The sequence below is a fragment of the Salmo salar genome, chromosome ssa03 (assembly GCF_905237065.1).
Source record: "Salmo salar chromosome ssa03, Ssal_v3.1, whole genome shotgun sequence".
In the NCBI taxonomy this organism is placed as follows: Eukaryota; Metazoa; Chordata; class Actinopteri; order Salmoniformes; family Salmonidae; genus Salmo; species Salmo salar.
In genome coordinates this window covers 6,606,496-6,627,567 of record NC_059444.1, presented here as the reverse complement: position 1 = coordinate 6,627,567, position 21,072 = coordinate 6,606,496, and the positions used below count along the sequence as shown (strand labels likewise).

Below are 21,072 nucleotides of genomic sequence, written 5' to 3'. Positions count from 1 at the left end.
TCCCCTCAGTGAAGCTTCAGTCCCCTCAGTGATGCGTCAGTCCCCTCAGTGATGCGTCAGTCCCCTCAGTGATGCGTCAGTCCCCTCAGTGAAGTGTCAGTCCCCTCAGTGAAGTGTCAGTCCCCTCAGTGATGTGTCAGTCCCCGCAGTGATGCTTCAGTCCCCTCAGTGATGCGTCAGTCCCCTCAGTGATGTGTCAGTCCCCTCAGTGATGCGTCAGTCCCCTCAGTGATGCGTCAGTCCCCTCAGTGAAGCTTCAGTCCCCTCAGTAAAGTGTCAGTCCCCTCAGTAAAGTGTCAGTCCCCTCAGTGAAGTGTCAGTCCCCTCAGTGATGCGTCAGTCCCCTCAGTGATGCGTCAGTCCCCCCAGTGAAGTGTCAGTCCCCTCAGTGATGTGTCAGTCCCCTCAGTGATGTGTCAGTCCCCTCAGTGATGTGTCAGTCCCCTCAGTGAAGTGTCAGTCCCCTCAGTGATGCGTCAGTCCCCTCAGTGAAGCGTCAGTCCCCTCAGTGAAGCGTCAGTCCCCTCAGTGAAGCGTCAGTCCCCTCAGTGAAGCGTCAGTCCCCTCAGTGATGCGTCAGTCCCCTCAGTGATGCGTCAGTCCCCTCAGTGATGCGTCAGTCCCCTCAGTGAAGCTTCAGTCCCCTCAGTAAAGTGTCAGTCCCCTCAGTGATGTGTCAGTCCCCTCAGTGATGCGTCAGTCCCCTCAGTGAAGCTTCAGTCCCCTCAGTGAAGTGTCAGTCACCTCAGTGAATTGTCAGTCCCCTCAGTGACGTGTCAGTCCCCTCAGTGAAGCGTCAGTCCCCTCAGTGAAGCGTCAGTCCCCTCAGTGTAGATCTAAAAACCCACAGGCAACAGTACAACACCCTATAATACCTTATTTTTGTTCTGTCTGCTCTAGTAATGTTGAAGTAGACAGGATGAATGCTCCAGTAATGTTGAAGTAGAGAGACATAATGTTGAAGTAGAGAGGAGTAATGTTGAAGTAGAGAGGAGTAATGTTGAAGTAGAGAGGAGGAATGTTGAAGTAGAGAGGAGGAATGTAGTACTGTTATCTCCTATAGGTTCTCTGAGAGGATTTACGTCCCCAGTGGTAACTATTTACTAAGCAGACAACACTCGTAATGACCAGATTCGTCTCCTCCCAATTACCTAACATTCTAATTGTTCTAATCTCCCATTCCAAGCCGACTGACGGAATTCTAATTTGGAAACAAACTGTTCCAACTCACCCAGGCCCAATCAGACGAGTCATTACTGAGCCTAGTTATCCTCATATAAACCAACTATACATACACACACACACCCATGCACACACACACACACACACACACACACACACACACACACACACACACACACACACACACACACACACACACACACACACACACACACACACACACACACACACACCACTCTCATTCAGTGAACAGCTGTGGAGTGTGTTTATGATCCACAGGTGGTTCATTATGCATCTATGGGGCTATAAAATAATATATCTGTTATGTTTTATCATCTCTCTAAACCATTGGGAATCTCCTGATGAAACAATGATCCAAATATTTTATCAGACGTTAAGGCTTGCTGGGGGGTGGATGTCAAATGTAAATTTAAAGATGGATGTCAAATTTAAGCCTGGGCTTAATCCTAAATGGCACTCTATTCCCTACATAGCGCACTACGTAGTGAATATGGTATAATTTGGGACGTACACCTGTTAATTACAGGGGTCATAGCCGTGTGTCCAGGCACTGTCCTATCTCTTATTAGAATGCGACAGAGCATTCAGCTCATACAAAATGAATCAAAACTAATATGATTTTAACAGAAAGGACGAGGCGAAGCGTTAAGGGGTTTTACTCTGCCCAAAATCTGTCCACGAAAATAAAAGTGAGGAATTTTTTGAACGGAGGTCAATGAGAGAGTGTCGAATTTGGTCAACAAAAATGTTTTTTTGTAAGGTTTTTTTTATTGCTAATTTGCTATGTGAGGCTTATTTGATGGAATAGAAGTGTCATAATGGTTAGGTTGTTACAAATGCACTGATATAAGTGGACACACATGGCATTTTCGTCAACTTTGAAAATACTACTTTATATCAGAGTTGCTCACACGTATCTGGCCTCTCATTGTTTAGAATGGTCCCACCTGATCTCGCCATCTCCCGTATGCCTCCCATCTTTGAGGAAATGTCTATTGTCAGGGTGGTCACTCGACCATCTTATCAATATTACATTTACATTTACATTTAAGTCATTTAGCAGACGCTCTTATCCAGAGCGACTTACAAATTGGTGGATTCACCTTATGATAATATAATAGATCATCTTTGATTTTCATTTGAATATTAAAGGGATACTTCAGAATGTTGACAAGTGTTGATGAGTCTTAAAGGGATACTTCAGGATGTTGACAAGTGTTGATGAGTCTTAAAGGGATACTTCAGGATGTTGACAAGTGTTGATGAGTCTTAAAGGGATACTTCAGGATGTTGACAAGTGTTGATGAGTCTTAAAGGGATACTTCAGGATGTTGACAAGTGTTGATGAGTCTTAAAGGGATACTTCAGGATGTTGACAATGAGGTCCTTTATCTACTTCCCCAGAGTCAGATGAACTTGTGGATACCATTCTTATGTCTCTGTGTCCAGTATGAAGGAAGTTAGAGGTAGTTTCGCGAGCCAATGCTAACTAGCGTTAGCACAATGACTGGTAGTCTATAGGTATCTGCTAGCATGCTAGAGAGATATAACACACCTGTGTAAAGGGATATCAAGACTAAATAAAGATAAAAGCAACTCTCTCACCTTCCTTGCACCTTGATGTCAGAGATGGCGTAGAAGTATCTGGACAAGTTGTTTTCATCTACCATGGTGGACCCAGTGGCCGGTTTCAGCAGCCGTATCCTCAGGTCCGTCACAGTGAAGAAGTCCCGGAGGTTCCTGGTGGTGTCCAGTTGACCGTACAGCGACGCCATGTTGTACAGCTGCAGCCCGGCGAACAGCGCAAACCGGTCCTTGATCTCAAAGCGGACTGTTTTATCGTACTTCCACACGTAGCCACGGGAGTAGTCCTCGGTGCAGATAATGTCGAGGAGGGTTCGCTGTGTCAGCTCGTTGACCGTCTTGGGGTCCATGGTAAATGCGTCGAGGCAGTCGGTAGCGTAAAACTGGTAAGGGATCCAGGTTTTACCGTAGTCTAGCGATTTCTCCAGAAGCATCTGCTCAGGCCGGCCGGACTCAAAGGTGATGACAATGTCATCGGTCAACTCGATGGTCTTGTTCCAGGACAGCGTGATGTTGACCTCCAAGGGTTTGGGGTACTTCTTCCAGGAACTGGACTGCCAGAAGGTTGTTGGGTTACGACCCTCGAAATCGAACATGAGCTCCGAAGGATGAGCTAATTCATCTGTGGAGGCGTCACACTCGTTGTTGCACATGTACGGGTTTTCCTGTGAGGGGGGGGGGATAGAGGTAGAGAACACAGGTTGAAACCTTAGACATTGACATTATCCGGTATCAACATATCTGCAATCTATTCTGGACTGACAGGGACACATTTAGGGACTCATTCACACACACACTTTAATCATCAACCATCTGCACACTAGTGATGTCACCTACTGCTGGTGGAGAAGTGGAACTACACCATATTTCAACCCTGCTACATACGCAGTAAAATAATGTCCTGTATTCAATCCACCACTGTCCTTTACTTAGTAATATACTGTCCTGTATTCTATCCACCCCTGTCCTTTACTTAGTAATATACTGTCCTGTATTCTATCCACCCCTGTCCTCTACTTAGTAATATACTGTCCTGTATTCTATCCACCACTGTCCTTTACTTAGTAATATACTGTCCTGTATTCTATCCACCACTGTCCTTTACTTAGTAATATACTGTCCTGTATTCTATCCACCAGTCTGGTAGGTCTCTAGTCGACTCTACCACCCAAATTGCCTGTGCGATTTATATTCCTGCTGTTCCTCTAGTGTAGATGGGAGAGGAATCCTCAATGACTTTCTCTTATGAAACACACTGCTGAGAAATATACATATTTCTGCCTGCTCAACCGAGCCCTAACACGACTCTCTCTGTGTGCATGTGTGTGTGTGTGTGTTTCTACCTGTGTGTGTGTGTGTGTGTGTGTGTGTGTGTGTGTGTGTGTGTGTGTGTGTGTGTGTGTGTGTGTGTGTGTGTGTGTGTGTGTGTGTGTGTGTGTGTGTGCATGAAAGAGTGTTTTAAACACACTCATATTGACATTCATCTCACCTCCACTCTATACAACATTGAGGCCAGCTGCAGATGAGATTTTGATCAGCTATAAATGTCTAGTAAAGCCTGTCATAATTTCAAAATGCTAATGCTGGCTATTTAAAAAAAAAACGTAAACAGTATTTGTCATTCTTCTTGTGGCAGTATGATTATGAAGTTATGATAAATCCAACACATTTCAAACCATTCTTCATGTTTAACAAGAGGCATGTTCACTGCATCACAGAATACTGATAACGCTGCACTAATATTGAACTCATCGAGCACCAACACAGGTCTGACTGCCTATTCATTCACAATGTATGACTCGGCATCCTGTATTTCAAACGGTTACGTTTGGACTTGTGTACATTTGATTACTTTGCGAGATGAGAGGCAAGATTCTACTACGTATATTGGATCCTATCTAGCCAGGCAGTTAGTCATTTATATCGCCAGACTTCGCTGGTGTTTCATCAGAAACATGTCACCAGGCCTCTGCTCCTACAGATGTTAGATAAGGATAAGGATACTACCTGATAAGGATACTACCTGATAAGGATACTACCTGATAAGGCTGAACATGTCTGAGGAGCCCTGGGTCTGCAAGGTTTGCTGACTGAGGTAAGTGGTTGTGTTTCCATGACTACCACCTAATAGGTGTTGGGTGATACCATTCTGAAATCAAATCAAATCAAATCAAATGTATTTATATAGCCCTTCTTACATAAGCTGATGTCACAAAGTGCTGTTACACAGAAACCCCCAGCCTAATACCCCAAACAGCAAGCAATGCAGGTGTAGAAGCATGGTGGCTAGGAAAAACTCCCTAGAAATGCCAGAACCTAGGATGAAACCTAGAGAGGAACCAGGCTATGAGGGGTGGCCAGTCCTCTTCTGGCTGTGCCAGGTGGAGATTATAACAGAGCATGGCCAAGATGTTCAAATGTTCATAGATGAACAGCAGGGTAAAATAATAATAATCACAGTGGTTGTCAAGGGTGCAACAGGTCAGCACCTCAGGAGTAAATGTCAGTTGGCTTTTCATAGCCAATCATTCAGAGTATCTCTTATTCTTACTAGAGAGAGTTACAGTATATTGAGACATGAGGGAGAGATGGAAGGAAGGGACTGGTGGCAGGAGAGGAAAGAGAGAGATAATAGAAAACAAATTATGTTGAACCAGGGGGGCAGAGACAGTCAGAGGAGAGAGAGAATGTGACAGAGAGTAGGGAGATGGAGGGAGAGAGAGACAAGGAGGTTATGGGGAAAGAATGGATGTAATATTGTACACTGTAGGTAGTTGTTGGTGGTTCAGGAACAGTATTTTACATTTTTTAACTAGGCAAGTCAGTTAAGAACACATTTTTATTTACAATGACGGCCTTCCAGGGAACAGTGGGATAATGGCCTTGTTCAGAGAAAGAACAACAGATTTTTAACTTGTCAGCTCAGGGATTTGATGCAGCACCCTTTTGGATACTGGCCCAACGCACTAACCACTAGGCTACCAACAGTAATAGGTAGGTAATTGTTGGTAGGTAGTTGTTGGTTCAGGGACAGTAATAGGTTGGTAGTAATAGGTAGGTAGTTGTTGGTTCAGGGACAGTAATAGGTAGGTAGTAATAGGTAGGTAGTTGCTGGTTCAGGGACAATAATAGGTAGGTAGTAATAGGTAGGTAGTTGCTGGTTCAGGGACAATAATAGGTAGGTAGTAATAGGTAGGTAGTTGTTGGTTCAGGGACAGTAATAGGTAGGTAGTTGTTGGTTCAGGGACAGTAATAGGTAGGTAGTTGTTGGTTCAGGGACAGTAATAGGTAGGTAGTTGTTGGTAGGTAGTTGTTGGTTCAGGGACAGTAATAGGTAGGTAGTAATAGGTAGGTAGTTGTTGGTTCAGGGACAGTAATAGGTAGGTAGTAATAGGTAGGTAGTTGTTGGTTCAGGGACAGTAATAGGTAGGTAGTTGTTGGTTCAGGGACAGTAATAGGTAGGTAGTTGTTGGTTCAGGGACAGTAATAGGTTGGTAGTAATAGGTAGGTAGTTGTTGGTTCAGGGACAGTAATATGTAGGTAGTTGTTGGTTCAGGGACAGTAATAGGTAGGTAGTAATAGGTAGGTAGTTGTTGGTTCAGGGACAGTAATAGGTTGGTAGTAATAGGTAGGTAGTTGTTGGTTCAGGGACAGTAATATGTAGGTAGTTGTTGGTTCAGGGACAGTAATAGGTAGGTAGTAATAGGTAGGTAGTTGTTGGTTCAGGGACAGTAATAGGTAGGTAGTTGTTGGTAGGTAGATGTTGGTAGGTAGATCTTGGTTCAGGGACAGTAATAGGTAGGTAGTTGTTGGTTCAGAGATATATATATATATATATATATATATATATATATATATATATATATATAGCTAATCTCTTGGCAGTAGCACTGTAGACTACTTTATCACTGACCTCAACCCAGAGTCTCTCTGAACATTCACAGTCAGCCCACTGACACCCCTATCAGATCACAGCAAAATCACAGTCTACTTGAACATATCAATATTCTAATCATGAGGCATCAAAGCCAAAGGAACTGAATAATATTAAGAAATTCTGTGGATTGAAGGAAGTAGTGTTGAAACCTATCAAAAACAATTAGGCAACAACAAAATCCCTTTTAGACAACTTTGTGAACAAAACATTTCACTGTAATAGTGAAGGTGTAAACATGGCAGTAGCAAACCTAAACAGTATATTTGGGACTTGATCAGGAAACTAGGCTTATGTCGCACGTCACTACTTCACAGGAGAAAGTTCAAACGTAAACTTTAAAAAATAACATTTTGTTAAAGCAGAAATACCTTTTGAAACGTGTGAACTTTCATGTGCTTTAATAACAAACTTGTATGCCATCTATAAATATGAATCAAATTGTTAAATTACGAGCCTGGTTGGTTTAGCTACGGGCCTGGTTGGTTTACCCATGAGTTTGGATTGGTCAGTCATACGCTTCTGTCTATAACATGAACTGGTCTGTGCAGGTAATCCTTTCTAACGCTGCTTTAGTAGAACTACATACTAAAACTACGTAAGTGTTGCTCTCCACTTTCTGGAGGACTGAGTTTTTAAATCAGTGAAATTAGATTATGATAACTAAGGAGATGGAGAAAATTCTGGCGTTTGATTTCAAATATGCGGACAGAGTCGAAAAGAGAACACACAGAAGGCTTTTGTATAAAACATCAGTCTCTGGATTACCTCTTCAAAACTAAGGGCAACCATGACGTCAGTGACAGAGAAGGAGAAGAGTCCATTCATGTATACGGTATACGGGTAAGATGATCAAGCTAAATACATTTTCAGATATTAAACGTTTCTAATTTTGTCAGAAAGTAGTTTTAATTTCAATTTAAAGTGTATTGTTAGCTAGCTCGATAACGTTAGCTGGCTGGCTGGCTAGCTAGCTAACGTTACGTGTATGATCTGTGTAGTAGTATTATTCGTATCTCAGAGTCATTTTCATTGTTAGTTAAAGCCTTGTGATAGCTAGCTAACATTTTACCTGGTTGGTTATCTACATGCAGATTCATGCGGGGTAGTAACGTTATGAGTTGGGATTTTGGTTCATTGTTTAGCTAGCTAGCTACATGTCTAAACAAAATAATCCACTTTTCAAGTAACCATTTCAATAGAATGTTGTCACTGCTACAACTGTCAATAGCAGTGGCTGGTAATTTCGCTCTGGCTATCTACTCCGATTTCAGAGCACTCTCGTGTCTGAGTATGCCAGAGCGCAGAATAACTGACAAATGTACGAACGCTCAACACCCTTGAATATGGCCGGTGTTAGTAAACGTTGACAAAAAAAATGAATTAAATTGTTGCCAGCACCACAGTTTCAGTCACCAATGCTCTCAATAATATAAACACTTCATAACCAGCTCTGCTAGGGCGATTAAAATGGTCAGAGTGAGCTGTTTTCTAATTTGTGTCTGGAAGTAGCTAGCAAGCTAGCCAACGTTAGCCAGTTAGCTTAGGTGCTTGACTGCTGTTGTTAGGTCAGAACGCTAGGATCAACCCAACTCCTCGGCCAGAGCGTCCAGTGTGCATTTTGAACGCTCTGAGAGAGAAACGCTCTGAATTTACGAGCGGACAATCTGACAACGTTCTGCGTTTACGAATATCCAGAGCGCACTCTGGCACTCCAGATTAAATTTACAAACACACCCATAGTATTTCAAAGCAGAATTACTCTGCCATTGTTCCTCAAATGTAGTGTATCATATAACATTTTCTAGCGCTCAGTCTCTACTTTTACGCAATGTAAAAAACACAATTTAAAATTTTGCTACATAAGACTGAATCGAGCCGGTCGGTCACATTTGACGTCTCATGTTCCCTATCGAATCAAAGAAATTCAATCAGAAAACATAAGAAAATTAACAACAACAACAAATGGTTTGATGAAGAATGCAAAAACCTAAGAAAGAAATTGAGAAACCTATCCAATTAAAAACATAGAGACCCAGAAAACCTGAACTATTGTGAATCACTAAAACAATACAGAAATACACTATGGGAAAAAAAAGGAACAGCACGTCAGCAATCAGCTGAATGTAATTGAAGAATCCATAGACTCTAACCACTTCTGGGAAAATTGGAAAATACTAAACAAACAACAACAGGAAGAGTTATCTATACAAAATGGAGATGTATGGGTAAACCACTTCTCCAATCTTTTTGGCCCTTTAACAAAGAACAAAAAGCGAAAACATATATAATATCAAATACCATTCTTAGAATCATCTATTAAAGCCTACAGGACAACAGAACTACAGGACAAAATACCAACCCTCCAACCCAAAAAGGCTCTTGGTGTTGATGGTCCCTAAATGAAATGATAAAATATACAGACAACAAATTCTAATTGGCTACACTTAAACTCTTTGACATCATCATTGGCTCTGGCATCTTCCCCAAGACTTGGAACCAAGGACTGATCACCCCAATCATCAAAGGTGGAGACAAATTTGACCCCAATAACTACCGTGGATATGCGTCAACAGCAACCTTTGGATAATTCTCTGCGTTATCATTAACAGCAGACTCGTACATTTCCTCAGTGAAAACAATGTATTGAGCAAATGTCAAATTAGCTTTTTACCTAATTACCATTTGACAGACCACATATTCACCCTACACACCCTAATTGACAAACAAGCAAACCAAAACAAAGGCAAAGTCTTCTCATACTTTATTGATTTCATAAAAGCCTTCGACTCAATTTGGCATGATGGTCTGCTATACAAATTGATGGCAAGTGGTGTTGGGGGAAAAACATACCACATTATAAAATCCATGTAAACAAACAACAAGTGTGAGGTTCAAATTGGGAAAAAACACACACATTTCTTCCCAAAGGGCCGTGGGGTGAGGCAGGAATGCAGTTTAAGCCCCACCCTCTTCAACATATATATATATATATATATATATATAACGAATTGGTACGAGCACTAGAAAAGTCTGCAGCACCCGGCCTCACCCTAATAGACTCTGAAGTCAAATGTCTACTGTTTGCTGATGATCTGGTGCTTCTGTCACCAACCAAGGAGGGCCTACAGCAGCAACTAGATATTCTGCACAGATTCTGCCAGACCTGGGCCCTGACAGTAAATCTTAGTAAGACCAAAATAATGGTGTTCCAAAAAAGGTCCAGTCGCCAGGACCACAAATACAAATTCCATCTAGACACCTTTGCCCTAGAGCACACAAAAAACTATACATACCTAAACCTAAAGCTGTGAACGATCTGAGAGAAAAGGCAAGAAGGGCATTCTATGCCATCAAAAGGAACATAAAATTCAACATACCAATTAGAATCTGGATAAAAATACTTGAATCAGTTATAGAACCCATTGCCCTTTATGGTTGTGAGGTCTGGGGTCCACTCACCAACCAAGAAATCACAAAATGGAACAAAAACCAAATTGAGACTCTGCATGCAGAATTCTGCAAAAATATCCTCCGTGTTTAATGTAGAACACCAAATAATGCATGCAGAGCAGAATTAGGCCGATACCCGCTAATTATCAAAATCCAGAAAAGAGCTGTTAAATTCTACAACCACCTAAAAGGAAGTGATTTCCAAACCTTCCATAACAAAGCCATCACCTACAGAGAGATGAACCTGGAGAAGAGTCCCCTAAGCAAGCTGGTCCTGGGGCTCTGTTCACAAACACAAACACACCCCACAGAGCCCCAGGACAGCAACACAATTAGACCCAACCAAATCATGAGAAAACAAAAAGATAATTACTTGACACACCATAATTGAAAAAGAAACAAACCATAGGCAAAGTCTTCTCATGCTTTGTTGATAGTTGTTGGTAGCATTGCTAGGCCTCCTTGCTAGCACACACTTTTTCAGTTCTGCCCACAAATTTTCCATGGGATTGAGGTCAGGGCTTTGTGATGGCCACTCCAATACCTTGACTTTGTTGTCCTTAAGTCATTTTGCCACAACTTTGGAAGTATGCTTGGGGTCATTGTCGATTTGGGAGACCCATTTGCGACCAAGCTTTAACATCCTGACTGATGTCTTGAGATGTTGCTTCAATATATCCACATAATTTTTCACCCTCATGATGACATCTATTTTGTGAAGTGCACCAGTCCCTCCTGCAGGAAAGCACCCCCACAATATGATGCTGCCACCCTCGTACTTCACGGTTGGGATGGTGTTCTTCAGCTTGCAAATCTCCCCCTTTTTCCTCCAAACATAACAATAGTCATTACGGCCAGAGGGTTCTACTTTTGTTTCATCAGACCAGAGGACATTTCTCCAAAAAGTACGATATTTGTCCCCATGTGCAACTGGCTTCTTCCTTGCTGAACGGCCTTTCAGGATATGTCGATATAGGACTTGTTTTACTGTGGATATACATACTTTTGTACCTGTTTCCTCCAGCATCTTCACAAGGTCCTTTGCTGTTGTTCTGGGATTGATTTGCACTTTTCGCACAAAAGTACGTTCATCTCTAGGAGACAGAACGACACTCCTTCCTGAGCAGTTTGATGGCTGCATGGTCCCATGGTGTTCACACTTGCATAATATTGTTTGTACAGATAAACGTGGCACCTTCAGGCGGTTGGAACTTGCTCCCAAGGATGGACCAGACTTGTGGAGGTCTACTATTTTTTTCTGAGGTCTTGGCAGATCTCTTTTGATTTCCTCATGATGTCAAGGAAAGAGGCACTGAGTTTGAAGGTAGGCCTTGAAATACATACCCAGGTACACCTCCAATTGACCCAAATCATGTAAATTAGCCTATCAGAAGCTTCTAAAGCCATGACATAATTTTCTGGAATTTTCCAAGCTGTTTAAAGGAACAGTCAACTTAGTGTATGTAAACTTCTGACACACTGGAATTGTGATACAGTGAATTATAAGTGAAATAATCTGTCTGTAAACAATTGTTGTAAAAATGACTTGTGTCATGCACAAAGTAGATGTCCTAACCGACTTGCCAAAGCTATAGTTAGTGGAGTGGTTGAAAAACAAGTTTTAATGACTCCAACCTAAGTGTATGTAAACTTCCGACTTCATCTGTATTTATTTCCACAGGGCTCCTGGGGTGAGACAGGGATGCAGCTTAAGCCCCACCCTCTTCAACATCTATATCAACGAATTGGCAAGGGCACTAGAACAATCTGCAGCACCCGGCCTCACCCTACTAGAATCTGAAGTCAAATGTCTACTGTTTGCCGATGATCTGGTGCTTCTGTCCCCATCAAAGGAGGGCCTATAGCAGCACCCAGATCTTCTGCACAGATTCTGTCAGACCTGTGGCTTGGCAGTAAATCTCAGTAGGGCAAAAAATAACTCTATTCCAAAAAAGGTCCAGTTGCCAGGACCACAAATTCAAATTACATCTAGACACCATTGCCCGAGAGCACACAAAAAACTATACATACCTCGGCCTAAACATCAGCGCCACAGTTAACTTCCACAAAGCTGTGAACGATCTGAGAGACAAGGCAAGAAGGGCATTCTATGCCATCAAAAGGAACATAAAATTTGACATACAAATTAGGATCTGACTAAAATACTTGAATCAGTTATAGAACCCATTGCCCTTTATGGTTGTGAGGTCTGCTCACCAACCAAGAATTCACAAAATGGGACAAACACCAAATTGAGACTCTGCAGTGTAGAACGTAGAACACCAAATAATGTATGCAGAGCAGAATTAGGCCGATAACCGCTAATTACCAAAATCCAGAAATGGGCTGTTAAATTCTACAACCACTAAAAAGGAAGTGATTCCCAAACCTTCCATAACAAATCCATCACCTACAGAGAGATGAACCTGGAGAAGAGTCCCCTAAGCAAGCTGGTCATGGGGCTCTGTTTACCAACACAAACAGACCCCACATTTATTTTATATTTATTTTATATTTAACATTTATTTAACTAGGCAAGTCAGTTAACCTGTTGGGTCTAGGGGGCAGCATTTGCACGTCTGGATAAAAAAAATGTACCCGATTTAATCTGGTTACTAATCCTACCCAGTAACTAGAATATGCATATACTTATTATATATGGATAGAAAACACTCTAAAGTTTCCAAAACTGTTTGAATGGTGTCTGTGAGTATAACAGAACTCATTTGGCAGGCAAAACCCTGAGACATTTTCTGACAGGAAGTGGATACCTGATGTGTTGTATTGACTTTAAACCTATCCCATTGAAAAACACAGGGGTTTAGGAATATTTTGGCACTTCCTATTGCTTCCACTAGATGTCACCAGCCTTTACAAAGTGTTTTGAGTCTTCTGGAGGGAGATCTGACCGAACAAGAGCCATGGAACGATGATGTCCCATTAGACACCTGGCGCGCTAGTTCATGTTGGGTACCCTCGTTCCAATACGTTATAAAAGAGTATGCATTCGTCCACCTTGAATATTATTCATGTTCTGGTTAAAAAAGGCCCTAATGATTTATGCTATACAACGTTTGACATGTTTGAACGAACGGAAATATATTTTTTCCCCTCGTTCATGACGAGAAGTCCGGCTGGCTTACATCATGTGCTAACGAGACGGAGATTTTTGGACATAAATGATGAGCTTTTTTGAACAAAACTACATTCGTTATGGACCTGTGATACCTGGAAGTGACATCTGATGAAGAGAATCAAAGGTAATGGATTATTTACATAGTATTTTCGATTTTAGATCTCCCCAACATGACGTCTAGTCTGTATCGCAACGCGTATTTTTCTGGGCGCAGTGCTCAGATTATTGCAAAGTGTGATTTCCCAGTAAGGTTATTTTTAAATCTGGCAAGTTGATTGCGTTCAAGAGATGTAAATCTATAATTCTTTAAATGACAATATAATATTTTACCAATGTTTTCTAATTTTAATTATTTAATTTGTGACGCTGACTTGACTGCCGGTTATTGGAGGGAAACGATTTCCTCAACATCAATGCCATAGTAAAACGCTGTTTTTGGATATAAATATGAACTTGATAGAACTAAAAATGCATGCATTGTCTAACATAATGTCCTAGGAGTGTCATCTGATGGAGATTGTAAAAGGTTAGTGCATCATTTTAGCTGGTTTTATGGTTTTGGTGACCCTGTCTTTGACTTGACAAAACATTACACACAACTCTTGTAAATGTACTGTCCTAACATACTCTAAATTTATGCTTTCGCCGTAAAACCTTTTTGAAATCGTAAAACGTGGTTAGATTAAGGAGATGTTTATCTTTCAAATGGTGTAAAATAGTTGTATTTTTGAAAAATTTGAATTTTGACATTTATTTGGATTCAAATTTGCCGCTCTTGAAATGCACCTGCTGTTGATGGAGTGCACCACGGGTGGCACGCTAGCGTCCCACCTAGCCCCAAGAGGTCAAGAACACATTCTTATTTACAATGACGGCCTACCCCGGCCAAGCCCACCCTAACCTGGACAAGGCTGGGCCAACTGTGCACCGCCCTATGGGACTCCCGATGACGGCCATTTGTGACTCAGGATCGAACCCGGGATAGAAGCGTCTGTAGTGACGCTTCTAGCACTGCGATGCAGTCCCTTAGACCGGTGCACCACTTGGTACCCCAACCAAATCATGAGAAAACAAAAATATAATTACTTGACACATTGGAAAGAATTAACAACAAAAAAACAGAGCAAACTAGAATGCTATTTGGCCCTAAACAGAGAGTACACAGTGGCAGAATCCCTGACCACTGTGACTGACCCAAATTTAAGGAAAGCTTTGACTATGTACAGACTCAGTGAGCATAGTCTTGCTATTGAGAAAGGCTGCCGTAGGCAGACCTGGCTCTCAAGAGAAGACAGGCTATGTGCGCACTGCCCACAAAATGAGGTGGAAACTGAGCTGTATGACATTAGAGACAGAAATTTCCCTCAGATTACACAGATCCAAAAATAATTCAAAATCAAACCCAATGTTGATAAACTCACATAACTACTGGGTGAAATACCACAGTGTGCCATCACAGCAGCAAGATTTGTGACCTGTTGCCACAAGAAAAAGGCAGCCAGTGAAGAACAAACACCATTGTAAATACAACTCATATTTATGTTGATTTATTTTCCCTTTTGAACTTTAACTATTTGCACACCGTTCCAACACTGTATAAAGACATAATATGACATTTGAAATGTCTTTATTCTTTTAGAACTTCTGTGAGTGTAATGTTTACTGTTAATTTTTATTGTTTATTTCACTTTTGTTTGTCATCTATTTCACTTGCTTTAGCAATGTCAACATATGTTTCCCATGCCAATAAAGCCCCTTGAATTGAATTGAGAGAAAGCTTCCATTATGTGAGAGAGAGAGAGACAGCTTCCATTATGTGTGAGAGAGAAAGCTTCCATTATGTGAGAGAGAGACAGCTTCCATTATGTGTGAGAGAGACAGCTTCCATTATGTGAGAGAGAGACAGCTTCCATTATGTGAGAGAGAGAAAGCTTCCATTATGTGTGAGAGCCTTCTTCCATTATCTGAGAGAGAGACAGCTTCCATTATGTGAGAGAGAGACAGCTTCCATTATGTGAGAGAGAGAAAGCTTCCATTATGTGTGAGACAGCTTCCATTATGTGTGAGAGAGACAGCTTCCATTATGTGAGAGAGAGACAGCTTCCATTATGTGAGAGAGAGAAAGCTTCCATTATGTGTGAGAGAGCCTTCTTCCATTATCTGAGAGAGAGACAGCTTCCATTATGTGAGAGAGAGACAGCTTCCATTATGTGAGAGAGAGACAGCTTCCATTATGTGTGAGAGCCTTCTTCCATTATCTGAGAGAGAGACAGCTTCCATTATGTGAGAGAGAGACAGCTTCCATTATGTGAGAGAGAGAAAGCTTCCATTATGTGTGAGACAGCTTCCATTATGTGTGAGAGAGACAGCTTCCATTATGTGAGAGAGAGACAGCTTCCATTATGTGAGAGAGAGAAAGCTTCCATTATGTGTGAGAGAGCCTTCTTCCATTATCTGAGAGAGAGACAGCTTCCATTATGTGAGAGAGAGACAGCTTCCATTATGTGAGAGAGAGACAGCTTCCATTATGTGAGAGAGAGAAAGCTTACATTATGTGTGAGAGAGCCTTCTTCCATTATCTGAGAGAGAGACAGCTTCCATTATGTGAGAGAGAGACAGCTTCCATTATGTGAGAGAGAGACAGCTTCCATTATGTGAGAGAGAGAAAGCTTCCATTATGTGTGAGACAGCTTCCATTATGTGAGAGAGAGACAGCTTCCATTATGTGTGAGAGAGACAGCTTCCATTATGTGAGAGAGAGACAGCTTCCATTATGTGTGAGAGAGACAGCTTCCATTATGTGAGAGAGAGACAGCTTCCATTATGTGAGAGAGAGACAGATTCCATTATGTGAGAGAGAGACAGCTTCCATTATGTGAGAGAGAGACAGCTTCCATTATGTGAGAGAGAAAGCTTCCATTACGAGAGAGAGAGACAGCTTCCACTACGTGAGAGAGACAGCTTCCATTATGTGAGAGAGAGACAGCTTCCATTATGTGAGAGACAGCTTCCATTATGTGAGAGAGAGAAAGCTTCCATTATGTGAGAGAGAGAGCTTCCATTATGTGTGTGAGAGAGAAAGAGAGAGAGAGACAGCTTCCACTAAGTGAGAGAGAGAGAGAGAGAGCGAGAGAGAGACGTTGATGAGAGTGTGAAGCTCCTCTTATATTTATATTTCATTTGATGTCATGACCAGACCCTGGGATGACTGCTGTTCTGAGACGTAAACAGTGTGCTTTTGTATGTGTGTGTGTAATTGTGTGTGGTGTGTGCAGAGACGTAACTGCTGCTTCCCAGATACTGAGCCTCATTCACAGACAAAAATAAATACCAAAATGCTGTGTCCACGCTTAATGAAAAAAAAAAATTCCCCTCTAGAGCAAGAGAGACCAGAGACCCACGACACGGTAATATGAAAAGAAAAACAGACATGGAGATAGATTTCCGGTAATCTACTGTAACACTCCGGATGTTAAATTGAATCTATTATTACTGTTATTCTTATGGCTATAGACTCAATTCAATTCAAATGGCTTTATTGGCATGGGAAACGTACGTTTACATTGCCAAAGCAAGTGAAATAGGTAATAAACAAAAGTGAAATAAACAATATATATTTTTTATACATTTCAAATGTCATATTATGTCTATATACAGTGTTGTAACGATGTGCAAATAGTTCATGTACAAAAGGGAAAATGAATAAACAAGTCAAAAAGATTGCTGCTGTGATGGCACACTGTCGTATTTCACCCAATAGATCAACATTTTATACGCTTTTTCGAATTCTTTGTGGGTCTCTGTAATCTGAGGGGAATATGTGACCGACTGACTCAATTCGGTCTTATGTAGCAACATTTGAAATGGTGTATTTTACATTGGATAAAAGTAGAAACTCAGAGCTAGAAAATGGTTGTTACATCTGCCCCTGCCACGCCCTCTACATCTCATCATGTGTCTCCTTAACCTGCCGCCACTCCCCCAGTGCTCTCTCCCTCTCTCTCTCTCTGTGTGGGTGTATCTGATTGTGTGAGTGGAGACAGGTGTGCTAGAGTCAGAGCAGATCCCCACCAGCTGCAACCTGTTCCATAATCAAGACCTCTACAAATACTCAGCCCTGCCACTTCCACGCTGCCAGATCGTAGCCTCTGCTCATTCCGTCTGCTCTGACTCTGGTCCCTGTCTCCAGTCCCTCGTCTTGTCAGCTGGTGGGGATCTGCTCCTACTCTAGCACTGCCCCTACTCCCCTTGCCCCGGCCACAGCCGCAGCCTCAGTTCCTGGTTCGCTGCTACCCGCCCGAGCTCCCCCTGGCCTGCACCCCACCCCACACCCCACTTTTCAATAAATACCTTGGTTACCTTATCCCTGTCTCCTCGTCTGAGTCTGCACTTGGGTTCACCTGCTCCACGTAACAGTACGATCTGGCCCAAGCAGACTTAGATCCTCTCCACCAAACCCTCGCCGGTCAAGGCGCCCTGCTCGAGCAACATGACCAAGCCCTGAAATTCCTTCTGTAGCACGTCAAGGAGTTTTCACAGAGCCTTTCTGACCTGCAGGACTGAAACTTCGCCCAGAACTCACAACCAGCCCCTAGTCCTTCTCCTCTGCCCCATGAGCCGTTTGTTCCGGCTGCCGAGCGTTACAATGGCAACCTCGGAACTTGCAGAGCCTTTTTGGTACAATGTTCACTAGTATTCGAGCAACAGCCCTCCTCTTTTGCTAGCGAACAGGCCAAGATTTCCTTACTGATTGGCTGCCGACGTGGAGCAGCGCACTCCCATCTGCTCCGCCTCAGTTCCTGGTTCCCTGCTACCCGCCCGAGCACCCCCTGGCCTGGATGCTCTGGGATGCTGGCCTTCTAGGCAGAGTTGCAAAGAAAAAGCCATATCTCAGACTGGCCAATAAAAAGAAAAGATTAAGATGGGCAAAAGACTGCAGACACTGGACAGAGGAACTCTGCCTAGAAGGCCAGCATCCCGGAGGCGCCTCTTCACTGTTGACGTTGAAACTTGTGTTTTGCGGGTACTATTTAATGAAGCTGCCAGTTGAGGGCCTCCCACTCCTTTCTATTCAGGTTAGAGCCAGTTTGCGCTGTTCTGTGACGGGAGTAGTACACAACGCTGTACGAGATCTTCAGTTTCTTGGCAATTTTTCGCATGGAATAGCCTACATTTCTCAGAACAAGAATAGACTGACGAGTTTCAGAAGAAAGTACTTTTTTTCCTGGCCATTTTGAGCCTGTAATCGAACCCACAAATGCTGATGCTCCAGATACTCAACTAGTCTAAAGAAAGCCAGTTGTATTGCCTCTTTAATCAGCACAACAGTTTTCAGCTGTGCTAACATAATTGCAAAAGGGTTTTCCTAATGATCAGTTAGCCTTTTAAAATTATAAACTTGGATCATCCTTGGAAATTGCTCCCAAGGATGAACCAGACTTGTGGAGGTCTACAACTTTTTTCTGAGGTCTTGGCTGATTTCTTTTGATTTTCCCATGATGTCAAGCATAGAGGCACTGAGTTTGAAGGTAGGCCTTGAAATACATCCACAGGTACACCTCTAATTGACTCAAAGTAGGTCAATTAGCCTATCAGAAGCTTCTAAAGCCATGACATAATTTTCTGGAATTTTCCAAGCTTTTTAAAGGCACAGTCAACAACAACACGGTGTATGTAAACTTCTGACCCACTGGAATTGTGATGGCCTAACCGACTTGCCAAAACTATAGTTTGTTAACAAGACATTTGTGGAGTGGTTGAAAAACAAGTTTTAATAACCTGTTGGGGATAGGGGGCAGTATTTGCACGGCCGGATAAAAAAACTTACCCGATTTAATCTGGTTACTACTCCTGCCCAGTAACTAGAGTATGTGTATAATTAGTAGATTTGGATAGCAAACACTCTAAAGTTTCTAAAACTTTTTGAATGGTGTCTGTGAGTATAACAGAACTCATATGGCAGGCCAAAACCTGAGAAGATTCCATGCAGGAAGTGGAAATCTGATTTGTGGAATCACCTTCAACACTTTGCCTATGAAACACACCGTGGGTTAGGATTCATTAGAATAGGATTCAGGTAGAAACTGACCGAAAGAGAGGCTTGGAAAGTTGGTCACAGGGGGAGGGCCATTACTACTATGACGCGGGCACCCATGGGTACCCTCTCATTCCGAAACGTTTAGTAAGACAATGCAATCGTCCGCCTTGAATATTATTGAAGCTCTGGTTGAAAAAGGCCCTAAAGATTTATGTTATACAAAGTTTGACATATTTGAACGAACGTAAATATATATTTTTTGCACATTCGTGACGACAAGTCCTGCGCACTTCAGTACATTTTGAGTAGCCTTCAGAACGCGCTAACAAGAAGGCGCTATTGGGACATAAATTATTAACTTTTTCGAACAAAACTACATTTGTTGTGGACCTGGGATTCCTGGAAGTGCCTTCTGATGAAGATAATCAAAGGTAAGGGAATATTTACAATAGTATATTTGATTTTAGATGGTTCCAAGATGGCGCTAACATGTATCGCCTAGCTAATTTTTCTGAGCATACCACCTCGTTTATTGCAAAGTGTGATTTCCCAGTAAAGTTATTTTTAAATCTGGCAATGCGGTTGCATTCACGAGATGTTAATCTATAATTCTTTGAATGACAATATTAAATTTTAACAATGTTTTCGAATAGTAATTCTGTAAATTGTAGCGCTGCTCACCGGAAGCATTTGAGGGAAAAGATTTTCTGAACGTCACGCGCCGATGTAAAATGCTGTTTTTCTATATAAATATGAACTTTATCGAACAGAAAATGCATGTATTGTGTAACATGATGTCCTAGGAGTGTCATCTGATGAAGATTGTCAAAGGTTAGTGCTGCATTTAGCTGTGTTTTGGGTATTTGTGATGCATGCTGGTTGCTTTGAAAATGGCAGTGTGATTTTTTTTGGCAGGGTACTCTCCTAACATAATCTAATGTTTTGCTTTTGCTGTAAAGCCTTTTTGAAATCGGACAACGTGGTTCGATTCAGGAGAGGTGTATCTATAAAATCGTGTAAAATAGTCATATGTTTGAGAAATTGAAGTTATAGCATTTATGAGGTATTTGTATTTCGCGCGACGCGATTCCACTGGCTGTTGACTAGGGTGGGACGCAAGCCCAGGTTCCCAGACAGGTTAATGACTCCAACCTAAGTGTATGTAAGCTTCCGACTTCAACTGTACAAGTTTGATATTAACCTCTATGGGCTAGGTGGGACGCTAGCGTGCCACCCGTGGTGCACTCCATCAACAGCAGGTGCATTTCAAGAGCGGCAAATTTGAATCCAAATAAATGTCAAAATTCAAATTTTTCAAACATACAACTATTTTACACCCTTTGAAAGATAAACATCTCCTTAATCTAACCACGTTTTACGATTTCAAAAAGGTTTTACGGCGAAAGCATAAATTTAGAGTATGTTAGGACAGTACATTTACAAGAGTTGTGTGTAATGTTTTGTCAATTCGAAGACAGGGTAACCAAAACCATAAAACCAGCTAAAATGATGCACTAACCTTTTACAATCTCCATCAGATGACACTCCTAGGACATTATGTTAGACAATGAATGCATTTTTAGTTCTATCAAGTTCATATTTATATCCAAAAACAGCGTTTTACTATGGCATTGATGTTGAGGAAATCGTTTCCCTCCAATAACCGGCAGTCAAGTCAGCGTCACAAATTAAATAATTAAAATTAGAAAACATTGGTAAAATATT

At 41.8% G+C, this 21,072-nt stretch overlaps 1 protein-coding gene across 2 annotated transcripts in view; it reads right to left on the bottom strand.

Moving 5' to 3' along the window:
- LOC106596915 (netrin-G1) overlaps positions 1 to 21,072 on the bottom strand; it is a 224,165-nt gene that overhangs the window by 132,166 nt on the left and 70,927 nt on the right. For both annotated transcript variants that reach the window (XM_045714453.1, XM_045714452.1), the window contains exon 3: positions 2,809 to 3,452. In XM_045714453.1, coding sequence (XP_045570409.1) covers positions 2,809 to 3,452 — 644 coding nt within the window. The remainder of the gene's footprint in view (positions 1 to 2,808; positions 3,453 to 21,072) is intronic.